Here is a 13,380-nt window from a genome sequence, read left to right on the forward strand (position 1 = left end):
AATCAAGGAATTAATTAATATAAATTAGATTCGGAAAGGCTGTAAAATTAGGTAATTTCCTAATTTGATTCTATGTTGGCCGAAATTTCCTAATCCTTTTAGGGTTTTATTTGTTCATTCAAAGCCTATTTAAAGGCCTATTTTCAATGAGAAATTAGCTTACATATTATTCACAAAATTAATTGTGAGATAAAATTCTCTTTGTTCTTCTTGAACACCTAAAACACCTTTAGAGAGTGAGTGTTTTAGTTTTAACTTATCAATAGGATTTCCATCACTTATTTTGGTGTCTTCATTATACCAAGGTTTCTAATAATTGGTTGCTTAGGGGTTAAGGTTTTCGCATAAGAACTTAAACTGAATTAAGATAGGGCTAATATAATATGGGTTTAGGCGCGAGTCGACCTAGATTCGTATCATTTCGTCTCAGAGTCGAATTTTGTTCAGGTTTGATCTATCTTATTTGTTTTATTTTGTTTTTGTATTATTCTACAATTTGAACATTAGGTTAAGCTTATTTCTTTGTCATACATGTTCTGTATATTATTAAAAAAAAAATCTATTCCTAGTCGCATTAGGTTTCCTTGTTTTACCGTATTTTTGCTTCCTAGTTTGTTGGTTGTTTTTCATCATTGTTCTTGTTAATTTGGTTATTTGTTGATTTTTATTTGCTGCTTTAATCTTATTTAATTTCATTCATACATAAAAAAAAAAGAAAAAAGAAAAAAGAAAAAGAAAAGAAGTGTGTTTGAGGCAACAAATGCAAAATTCAAAAATTTTGCAAACTTTGCATTGTGTGGTCTCGAGTTTGGTAGGTATTTGGTGTTGAAATTGCAATTTACTTGTTAATTCTTGTTACTACAATTGAGATCATATTTGTGAGCCAAAAAAAAAAAAAAAAAAACGGTTTGTTGAAATTTGTAGTTAAATTTGTCTGCTGGAAATTTGTTAGAGCTACTGAGTTGTTGCTTATTTATTCAATATTTGGAGTTGCTACAAATCCAATTTTGTTGTTGGATATTTGTATTTTTGAGTGCAAAATTATTTGGATTAAAATTAATTGAAGGATTTGATACAAAACTTGAATTACAAAGAATAAAAACCAACAACTATCCTATATTTTTGTTCGGCTTGATTCTTGTTCGTTTGAATTTCTTTCTCTGTATTTTATCCTTGAATTATTGGTTCATTAATATTCTGGCAGCTTTAAATTCATTCCTAAAGTTTGCTTATTGATTTACCTTATTTTTGCTTGGAAAAACCGAGAATAGGTATTTTCATTCCACTCGATATTTGTTTGATTTAGTTGCTGTTTTATTGATAAGTTTAAATTAAGGTACACTTACGATCTAGTTTCTGTTTCAGTGTATTTTAATTAGAACTTTGAGTTAACTGTTTGAGTGAAAAAATGCACGAGGGTGTGAGCTTAAAAGAGGCTTAAAAGCCAAAAATAATGTCAAACACGAGTGTTGAGACCTTGTTTGAGTGAAGCACGTGCGAGAGTGAATTTGGTAAGGATATATTTTATTTTTGTGTTATTCATACTAACATGACTGATTCCACCCATGTCCGTTCAACTGATTAGCCACTGGGGTACGGGTCCTATACAAATAAAGATAGGGCCAATCACTAGGGCACAACTTCATAGATTTAAGGAAAAATTGGCTGGATTTATTTATGAAATGATTCAATCTCAAGAGGGCATGACAATACCTGAAGATACAAGACCCGTTTTAAGCCTCCAAGTGGTGGAGACCGATACGGACCCGGGTAGCTATTTTCGTGCAAATTTAGGCTCTGGGAAGCAATGAATGGTTCCATCACTTCCTGAACTCAATGAATATCATTAAGAGGACATGGAATCCAGCCAAGGTAGAATCAAAATCATCTAAAAAGGATTTGTACGGACAACCTCTCAATTTGGCCGAAAATGTGCTGTTTTGCTGTTGGTTTTGACTTTTCTTCCTGTTTGACTTATTCCAGTCAAGGGCCAACGTGTGGGAATCATTATTAATCATATTTGGCATCCTAGATGGCATATGGAAGCTGATTTGGAACCCAAACAAGCTGGAGATTGGTCAAAGATACCTTAGTAGTCAAAGTAGTCAACTAGTTTTCTAATTTGATTTTGACTTTTCATTTTAGGAAATTAGTCTTTTATTTTGATTTTTATTTATTTATTTTCTGGAAAAATAAATTTACAAAATTTATTATTTTAGTATTTCAATTTCAAATTAATTAATTCCTAATTTAAATTAATTAATCCAAATTAGCTTAAGAAACTAAGAAAAATTAGGCACTTTCCTTTTCTCTACTTTATTTTTCTCAACACTTCGTGTCTGGATTTGAATTAATTTTTTAGGGCTTTTTATTTGTAATCTTAGCCTATTTAAAAGATTATTTTTAATGAGAAATCAATCTTGAATTTTATATAGAAAATTATTTTGTGAGATTGAATTTCTCTTTGTTCTTTTGAACACCTAAAACACCATTAGTGAATGAGTGTTTTAGTTTGACTTATCAATAAAATGTCCATCACCTATTGTGGCATCTTCATTATACCAAGATTTCTAATCATAGGTTGGTTAGGAGTTGAGGTGACCATTAGAACTTGAACATAATTAGATTCGGACTAATATAATATGGGTTTAACAGCAGGTTGTCTTAGATTCATATCATTTGGTATCAAAGCCAAATTTGTTCAGGTTTGATCTATCTTTATTTACTTTCTTTGTTTTTGTGTTATGTTGAAATTTTAGCATTAGTTTAAGGTTGCTTATATCATCATACACGTTCTGCATATCAAAAAAAAAAAAAAAAGGGAAAAAAAATATCATTCCTAGTTAAATTAGGTTTCCTAGTTTTTATCGTATTGTTGCTTCCTAGTTTGTTAGTTGTTTTTCATCATTATTCTTGTTAATTTTTGTTTTTGTTGATTTTTATTTTCTGTTTAATCTTAAATATTTGCATTCATATATTCAAAAAAAAAGAAAAAGAAAAAAAAGAAAAGCCGAACAGATATTAAAAAAAAAACTGCACAAGTTGTAATTTTGTTTGGGAGGTCACAAGTTTGGTGATTGTTTGGTGTTGGAATTGCAATTTTAGTGTTGATTCTTGCTATTGCAGTTGTCTTATATTCTGTGAGTAAAAAAAAAAAAAAGTAAAAAAAAGAAGAAGAAAAATTCGAATAAAAAAAAGAATTTCGGTTTGTTGAATTTAGTGTTGAAATATGTTGCTGGAAATTTCTTGGAGCTGCTGTTTTGTTGATTATTTATTCAATATTTGGAGTTGCTGGAGAATTATTTTTTTTGCTGGATATTTGAATTTTGGGTGCTTAAATTATTTGGATTAAAATTAGTTAAAAGAATTGATACAAAACTAGAATTACAAGAACAACAACCAACACTACTCTTTAATTTTGTTCGAATTGATTCTTGTTTGAGTTTGAAATTCTTTTTCTAAATTTTTATTCTTGAACCTTTAATTTCTTACCATCTAGTCCAATTCTTATTGATTCCAAAACTTTCTTGTAATTTGCCATATTATGCCTAGAAAAGTCAAAATTTTGGTATTTCAAATTCATTCGGTATTACTTTCTTTTTGCTACTGTTTTGCTGATAAGTTTAATTAAAACATACTTGTGATCTAATTACTGTTTTATGGGTGTTTTAATTAGAACTTTGAGAGAGTTCTTTGAGTGGAAAAAGACAAGAGTGTGTGGGCTTAAAAGAGGGTAAAAGCCGAAGCTAGTGTGAAAACACGAGTGTCGAGACCTTGATTGAGTGAAACACATGAGGGAGTGATTTTTGGTGAGAATTTATTTTATTTTGCATTATTTATACTAACATGGCATATTCAAGGTTGAGGACAGGAGATCCACCACTAAGAATTAATGAAGAAGAATCCGTAGGATTCCATGGTGATTCCTGAGCTACGGGAAGTGGTGAGCAAACAGACATTAAGGCTGTAATGGAACAATTACAGAAGATGAATGCTCAATTTGATCACATAAATCAAAGGATGGATAGAATAGAAATATCGAATAGTGGACCGAATTTGAGGCAAGAGTTCCATGGATGAAACACTTGCTTTCCAAGAGAGGCTAGGCCATGGGAGGCATAGGAGAGAGGAGGCATATGATGATCTTGACAACATCAAGGTAAACATTCCACCATTCATGGGAAAAAGTGACCCGGAAGCTTACTTGGAATGGGAAGAGCGTATGGAGATGATCTTCCATTGCCATAACTATTTGGAGGCTAAGAAGATGAAATTGGCAGCAATGGAATTTAGCCATTATGCACTCCAATGGTGGACCAATGAGCAAAAGACCCAAAGGAGAGTAGGTAATGACTTGATCACTACATGGCTACAAGTGAAAGGAGCCATGAGGAAGCGATTCGTACCATCACACTAACATAGGTTGCTGCATCAAAGACTTCAATCTTTATCTCAAGGAACTAGGTCGTGGAGGATTATTACAAGGAGATGGAGACGCTTATGATGAGGTTAAGTATGAATAAAGATAGAGAAGCAACCACGGCAAGGTTTCTTGGTGGTTTGACTCATGAAATAGCCATTCAACTATAATTGCAACAATATGTGGAATTGGAGGAGATGTTGCATGTGGCTATTAAATTAGAGCATCAATTCAAGAGGAGGGGTGTACACTCACGGTTTGGAGGTGTTTCCAACAGCAGAAGATCAAATCCAAGTGGCTGGAGAAACAATCCTACCTTTGAAAACAAGCCGAAGCCAAAAGTTGGACAAGAAAGTTCAAATCAGTCAAAAAGGGAATCCAAAGCCAAATCTGTCCAAGCACCAAAGAATGAGGTAAAATCTGATCCTAAACCTTCAAGATCTAGAGAAATTATTTGTTTTAAGTGCCAAGGATGATGACACATCACTAGCCAATGCCCGAATAGAAGAATCATGGTGTTAAAAGGCAATGGTGAGCTAAAGTCGGAAAGTGAAGAAAGTGAGTATGAGACCGAACAAGGAGAGGAAGAACTTGAAGATGAAGCCAAGACACTCCATGCATCCAATGCCAAATTAAACTTGGTTTCTAGGAGAGTACTTACTGTATACAATGATGAGGACCAAGTTCAAAGAGAAAACATTTTCCACACCCAATGTGAAATCTAAGGTAAGATTTGTAGTATGATTATTGATAGTGGAAGTTGTACAAATGTGATTAGTAACATTGTAGTTGATAAATTAGGCTTAACAAATATTAAACATCTAGAATCATATAGATTACAATGGCTTAATAATAGTGGTGAGATGGAAGTGAATAAATGAGACAAAGTAAAATTTAGCATAGATAAATATGTGAATGTTGTTTTGTGTGATGTTGTACCTATGCATGCGGACATATTCTATTAGATAGATGATACGAACCTAGGACGACCTGCTCCTAAACCCGTATTATATTAGCCCGGATCTTTAATTAAGTTCAAGTTCTAATGGAATGGACCTCAACCCCTAACCAACCTGTGGTTAGAAACCTTGGTATAATGTAGACGCCACAATAGGGGATGAAAAACCTATTGATAAGTCAAGCTAAAATAACCAATTCTCTAATGGTGTTTTAGGTGTTCTCAAAGAACAAAGAGATAATTAATCTCACAAGTATTTTTTTAATCAAATCAAAGTTTAAAGTTATCTTATTAATGAAAAATAAGCCTTTAAATAGGTTTTGAGAGAAACAAAATAAACCCTAAAAACCCTAGGAAAAACCGGCCACTCAATGAAGAATTCTACCTTGGCCGAAACTTTCCTTTTCCTAATCTAATTTGGATTAATTAATTCCTTTATTTTGAATTAGGAATTAATTAATTTACAAAGAAAATAATAAAATAATAACTTTCCTAATCTTATTTGTCCAGAAAATAAATAAATAGAAACTAAAAATAATGGTAGTTTCCTAAAACAAAAAGTAGAATAAAATTAGGAAACTAAAATACTAGCTTTTTGACTACATTGACTTTGACCAATTCTTTGACCCAAGTGAGCTCCAAATCAGCTTCAATATGCTTTGTAGGATGCCAAATAAGCTTATTGTGAAGTTCCTCACGTTGCCCTTGCTTGGAAGTAAGAGAAAAGGCTAATACAGTAAAATACAGTAAAGCCCGCGAAGAATACAGCAAATCCGGCCTTTCCTTCTCCTTGTGCGCAAACCTCCTTGTTGGTCGGCTTTGAAGCTGCTTTGGCTGGTTTCTATGACTCATCCTCCATATAAATTAAACCCATAAAGATGGGGTTCCAATTCATACAACCCGGCCTCTTTATTGTTACCAAAAACATCACCCGACCCCGTTTTGGCTTCTATTGCTTGTATGAGTAAAACAGGCCTTTGTTCTTTAGATATGGCCAACCCCTCTTGACTGTGACTTATTCCTTGTATGAAGACAGCAAGATTGTCCTTGAACTTCTTGGCTTGGGCCCTAGTGATCGGCCCCACCTTCATTTGTAATGGGTCAGCACCCCAGCGGGTTGTTGGTCGAGCTGTCTCGGGTGGATTCGCATCATTCTCCTCCTCTTGAAAAGGATTTGTCCTCAAATCGAAATCATCACCTGCAGAAAAAGGAGATAAATCAGCAACATTAAAGGAAGCACTAACATTATACTCACCCGGTAGATCAAGCTTGTAAGCATTGTCGTTTATCCTCTCCAAAACTTGAAAAGGTCCATCACCCCTCGGCATGAGTTTTGATTTCCTTTGTTCGGGGAATCTTTCTTTCCTTAAATGCAGCCACACCCAATCTCCAGGTTCAAACACCATTGATTTTCTGCCTTGATTAGCCACCCTTGCATATTGCTCGGTCCTCCTCTCAATGTTTGCTCGGGTTTTCTCATGAATCTGCCTTACAAAATCAACTTTTTGTTTTCCATCTAGATTAGCACGCTCACTTAAAGGCAAAGGTGTTAAATCTAATGGAGTCAAAGGATTAAAACCATAAACAATTTCAAATGGAGTAAATTTAGTTGCTGAATGTAAAGACCTATTATATGCAAATTCAACATGTGGCGAACATTCTTCCCAAGTCCTTAAATTTCTACTAATTAATGCTTTCAACAATGCAGACAAGGTTCTATTTACTACTTCGGTTTGTCCATCAGTTTGTGGATGACAAGTAGTTGAAAATAAAAGCTTAGTACCTAATTTAGCCCACAATGTTTTCCAAAAATAGCTTAAGAACTTAGCATCCCTATCCGACACAATAGTTTTTGGCATTCCATGCAATCTCACAATTTCCTTGAAAAATAAATTAGCAATGTTGGATGCATCATCAGTTTTATTACATGCAATAAAATGTGCCATCTTAGAAAACCTATCTACTACAACAAATATTGAATCCTTACCTGTCCTTGACCTAGGCAACCCAAGAATAAAATCCATAGACAAATCTATCCAAGGATAGGTAGAAATCGGCAAAGGCTTATACAATCCATGCGGTTTCAATGTTGATTTTGTTTTTCGGCACTTCACACATCTTTCACAAATTCTCTCAACATCTCTCCTCATGTTAGGCCAATAAAAATGTTCTTGCAGCAAGGATAAAGTCTTTAAAATACCAAAATGACCCATTAAACCACCCCCATGTCCTTCCCGAACCAATAATTCCCTTATACTACAATTAGGCACACAAAGTTTGTTTTCCTTAAACAAATATCCCTCAAATATGTAAAATTTATTAAATCCATGTTTCAAACAGGTTCTAAAAATTTCTCCAAAGTCACTATCATGCTCATAAAGTTCTTTCAATTGTTCAAATCCAAGCAATCTAGCATCTAAAGTAGAAAAGAGCACATACCTTCGGGATAATGCATCGGCAACCACATTTTCCTTACCTTTTTTGTAGCGGATCACATATGGAAATGTTTCAATAAACTCAATCCACTTAGCATGTCTTCGGTTGAGCTTTCCTTGTCCCTTGATATGCTTCAAAGACTCATGATCCGTATGAATCACAAACTCCTTTGGCATAAGATAATGCTGCCACGTCTCCAAAGCCCTCACCAAAGCATACATCTCCTTGTCATAAGTCGGGTAGTTTAGGGCAGCTCCATTCAATTTTTCACTAAAGTAGGCTATGGGCCTTCCTTCTTGCATTAAAACAGCTCCAATACCTACACCCGAAGCATCACACTCAATTTCAAAAGTCTTAGAAAAATTTGGCAAAACTAACAAAGGTGCATTACACAATTTTTCTTTCAACAAATTAAAAGATTTTTCTTGTACTTCCCCCCATTTGAAGCCAACATTCTTCTTGACAACTTCATTCAATGGTGCTGCTATGGTACTAAAATCCTTGACAAATCTTTGGTAAAAACTTGCCAAGCCATGAAAGCTCCTCACTTGGGTAATGGAAGTAGGAACCGGCCACTCTTGGATTGCCTTCACCTTAGCTTGATCAACTTTGATTCCTGCAGCACTTACTACAAAACCTAGAAACACAAGCTCTTCTTTGCAAAAGTCACATTTTTTAATGTTAGCAAATAATCTTTCCTTTCTAAGAACTTGCAAAACTTGCCTAAGTTGATCCACATGGTCATCTAAATTTCGGCTATATATTAAAATGTCATCAAAATAAACAACCACAAATTTACCAATAAATGGACGCATTACATGATTCATAAGCCTCATGAAAGTACTAGGTGCATTGGATAATCCAAAAGGCATAACTAACCATTCATACAGTCCATATTTAGTTTTGAATGCGGTTTTCCATTCATCACCTTCTTTCATCCTAATTTGGTGATAACCACTCCTAAGATCAATTTTTGTAAACATGCAAGCACCATGCAATTCATCAAGCATATCATCTAATCTAGGAATGGGATGTTTATATTTGATGGTAATATTATTTATAGCTCTACAATCAACACACATTCTCCAAGAACCATCCTTTTTAGGTACCAACAAAACAGGAACAGCACATGGACTTAAACTCTCACGAATATATCCTTTATCAAGCAAATCACTTGTTTCTTCGGGATTGCTCCTATAAGCTGGTCTATTTGGTATGGCAGCCCCTGGAACAAAGTCAATTTGATGTTCTATCCCTCGAATAGGTGGTAGTCCACTTGGAATCTCACTTGGAAAGACATCTCCAAATTCCTTCAAAAGAGAAACCATTGAACTTGGCAATTCAAGTTCTTCAAAGTTAGTTTGATCATTAAAATAATTTTCTTTGTAAAGCATGACCAGCAAAGGTTTCTTACACTCAATGACCTTATTAATATCCCCTAAACTCAAATAAAAATTCTGGTTTTTCCTCTCTTTTCTTTCTTTTCTTTTTCTTCCCTCGGTTTGGCTCTCATTGGCGGAAAGTTCCGGATTTTGTATGCTCTCGGGTTTGCTCTCTTTTCTCACCCCTATCTCAGCTTTTTCTTGGTCTTTCCACTCAATATGAACCTTAGAACCCTTACCTTGGTCAGCAACCTCAATCTTACCTTCTTGAATGGATGGTGAAGCCGTTGGTGCCATGCTTGCTTTTTCCTTGAGCTTTTCGGCTTCTCTCCTTTGTTGCATTTGTAATTGGTCCTTGTAAACCTCTTTAGGAGATAATGGTTCCAGCTTGATCTTCTTCCCTTTAAACCTGAAAACAATACTATTTTCTCGACCAAAATGAGTAGCATCTTTATCAAATTGCCATGGTCTACCTAATAGTATATGTCCAGCAATCATAGGTACAATATCACATAAAACTACATCCTCATATCTACCTATATTAAATTTTACTTTGGCTTGTTTGTTTACTTTCATCTCACCACTATCATTAAGCCATTGTAATCTATAAGGTTCTGGATGTTTAATTATTTTCAAACCTAATTTATCAACTACAAGATTACTTATCACATTAGTACAACTCCCACTATCTATAATCATGCTACAAATTTTACCTTGTATTTCGCAGCGAGTGTGGAAGATATTTTCTCTTTGTATCTGCTCTTCATCCTTGTAGACAGCAAGTACTCTCCTTGAAACCAAGCTTAACTCGGCATTAGATGCATCTACAGGTTCGGTTTCATCTTCATTACAAGCCTCCTCTTGCTCGGTTTCAGCCCCACTTTCTTCACTTGCGGATTCCAACTCACCATCACCCTTTAATACCATGATTCTTCTATTTGGGCATTGGCTGGATATGTGTCCTCTTCCTTGGCACTTAAAAAAAATTATTTCTCTAGATTTTTGAGGTTTAGGATCAAATTTTATCTCACCTCTAAATGCTTGGACAGATTCGGTATTGACCTCTCTTCTTGGCCGGTTGGTTGATTCTTCTCCTAATTTCGGCCTCAACTTGTTTTCATAAGTGGAATTATTTTTCCAGCCACTTGAACTTGTCCTTCCACTGCTAGAAACTCCTCCAAACCGTGTACTAACACCCCTCCTCTTGAATTGGTTCTCAAGTTTAATGGCTACATGCAACATCTCCTCCAATTCCAAGTATTGTTGTAATTCAAGTTGGTTGGCAATGTCACGGTTTAACCCTCCAAGAAATCTTGCCATTGTTGCCTCCCTATCCTCCCTCATGTTTAACCTCATCATTAACATCTCCATCTCTTTGTAATAATCCTCCACGGACCTACTTCCTTGAGACAAAGATTGAAGCCTTTGATGCAGCAACCTTTGGTAATGGGATGGCACAAACCGCTTCCTCATGACTCCTTTCATTTGTCGCCATGTTGTAATTAAGTCTTCACCAACCATCCTTTGGGTGCTTTGCTCATTTATCCACCATTGGAGTGCATAATGGCCAAACTCCATTGCTGCCATCTTCACCTTCTTACCTTCCGAATAGTTGTGGCAGTGAAAAATCATCTCCATTTTCTCTTCCCACTCCAAATAAGCTTCAGGATCACTTTTACCCATAAAAGGTGGGATATTAACCTTGATATTTCCCAAATCTTCATCTGTATCCTCCCTCCTATATCTCCCACGGCCAGCTCTATCTTGGACAGCAAAGGTTTTGTCCATACCTTCCTCAAAGTCACCGTCCAATGGCTCCTCATCAAATCCTCTCTCGGCCTCTCGCGACCTCCTCGTCCTCGGCCTCGTCCTCCATGGAATTCTTGCCTATTTCTTGTATTCGGCCTTCCTTGTGAGGCTTCTAATCTTCCCACTCTTTATTTACATGCTCAAATTGAGCACTCGTCCGCTGTATTGATTCCAAAATAGTTCTCAAGTCCACTTGGTCTCCACTTCCGGTAGCTCGGTCATCGCCATGAAATGCTACGGACTCTTCCTCATTGATCCTCAAGGGTGGATCCCCTCTTCTTATTCTAGAATCTGCCATGTTAGTAAAATACAACAAAAATAAAATAAATCCTCACAATATTCACTCCCTCACCTGTTTTACTCAAACAAGGTCTCGACACTCGTGTTTGCACACTAGTTTCGGCTTTTACCCTCTTTTAAGCTCACACACTCTTGCCTTTTTCCACTCAATGAATTATCTCAAAGTTCTAATTAAAACACCCACAAAACAGCAATTAGATCACTAGTATGTTTTAATTAAACTTATCAACAAAACAGTAGCAAAAAGTAGGCAATACCGAAAGAATCCAACAAATCCTAATTTTTCGGCTTTCTAGACAAGAAAACACAAAATAATGGGAAAACATTGGAATTTTTGAAAACTGCACCAGATGGTAGTAGATTATGAGTTCAAGAATAAAAATCCAGAAAAAGAAATTCAAATACGAACAAGAATCAAAGAGAACAAAAATATAGAATAGTTGTTGGTTGTTGTTCTTTGTAATTCAAGTTTTTGTATCAATTCCTTTAACTAATTTTAATCCAAAAAATTTAAACACCCAAAATCCAAATATCCAGCAGCAAAAATAATTTCCCAGCAACTCAAATATTGAATAAATAATCAAAAACCAGCAGCTCCAACAATTTCCAGCAAACAAATCAAACTCCAACAAACTGAATTTTTTTTTTTTTTTATTCGACTTTACCTCTTCCTTTTTTTTTTTTCACTCACAGAACACAAACAACTGCAGTAGCAAGAATAATTACCAAAATTGCAATTCCAACTCCAAAACAAACACCAAACCCGTGACCTCCAAATAAACAGAATGTGCAGTTTTTTTTTTTTTTAAATGTTGCCGCAAACTCCTTTTTTTTTTTTTCTTTTTTTGTGAATATATGAATGCAAATATTTAAGACTAAAACAGCAAAGAAAAATCAACAAAAACCAAATTAACAAGAACAATGATAAAAGACAACCAACAAACTAGGAAACAAAAATACGATAAAACTAAGAAATCCTAATTCAACTAGGAATTAAATTTTTTTTTTTTTAAGATGCTGAACGTGTATAGGATGGATGCAACCTTAACCTAATGCTAAAATTGCAGAATAACACAAAAAGAAATAAAGCAAATAAAGATAGATCAAACCTGAACAAAATTTAGCTTTGATACCAAATGATACGAACCTAGGACGACCTGCTCCTAAACCCGTATTATATTAGCCTGGATCTTTAATTAAGTTCAAGTTCTAATGGAATGGACCTCAACCCCTAACCAACCTGTGGTTAGAATCCTTGTTATAATGTAGACGCCACAATAGGGGATGGAAAACCTATTGATAAGTCAAGCTAAAACAACCAATTCTCTAATGGTGTTTTAGGTGTTCTCAAAGAACAAAGAGATAATTAATCTCACAAGTATTTTTTTAATCAAATCAAAGTTTAAAGTTATCTTATTAATGAAAAATAAGCCTTTAAATAGGTTTTGAGAGAAACAAAATAAACCCTAAAAACCCTAGGAAAAACCGGCCACTCAATGAAGAATTCTACCTTGGCCGAAACTTTCCTTTTCCTAATCTAATTTGGATTAATTAATTCCTTTATTTTGACTTAGGAATTAATTAATTTACAAAGAAAATAATAAAATAATAACTTTCCTAATCTTATTTGTCCAGAAAATAAATAAATAGGAACTAAAAATAATGGTAGTTTCCTAAAACAAAAAGTAGAATAAAATTAGGAAACTAAAATACTAGCTTTTTGACTACATTGACTTTGACCAATTCTTTGACCCAAGTGAGCTCCAAATCAGCTTCAATATGCTTTTTAGGATGCCAAATAAGCTTATTGTGAAGTTCCTCACGTTGCCCTTGCTTGGAAGTAAGAGAAAAGGCTAATACAGTAAAATACAGTAAAGCCCGCGAAGAATACAGCAAATCCGGCCTTTCCTTCTCCTTGTGCGCAAACCTCCTTGTTGGTTGGCTTTGAAGCTGCTTAGGCTGGTTTCTATGACTCATCCTCCATATAAATTAAACCCATAAAGATGGGGTTCCAATTCATACAACCCGGCCTCTTTATTGTTACCAAAAACGTCACCCGACCCCGTTTTGGCTTC

At 34.9% G+C, this 13,380-nt stretch overlaps 1 protein-coding gene across 1 annotated transcript; it reads right to left on the minus strand.

Moving 5' to 3' along the window:
- Positions 1 to 6,643: 6,643 nt before the first annotated feature.
- Positions 6,644 to 10,906, minus strand: LOC132805403 (uncharacterized; the record flags this gene model as incomplete). Its single annotated transcript, XM_060820313.1, has 7 exons — positions 6,644 to 6,990; positions 7,579 to 7,615; positions 7,856 to 8,272; positions 8,363 to 8,919; positions 9,328 to 9,369; positions 9,496 to 9,857; positions 9,957 to 10,906. Coding segments are annotated over 7 exons (2,712 nt in total), but the record flags the coding sequence as incomplete, so codon positions are not given.
- Between the last annotated feature and the right edge of the window lie 2,474 nt (positions 10,907 to 13,380).

This window comes from Ziziphus jujuba, chromosome 9 (genome assembly GCF_031755915.1).
Source record: "Ziziphus jujuba cultivar Dongzao chromosome 9, ASM3175591v1".
In the NCBI taxonomy this organism is placed as follows: Eukaryota; Viridiplantae; Streptophyta; class Magnoliopsida; order Rosales; family Rhamnaceae; genus Ziziphus; species Ziziphus jujuba.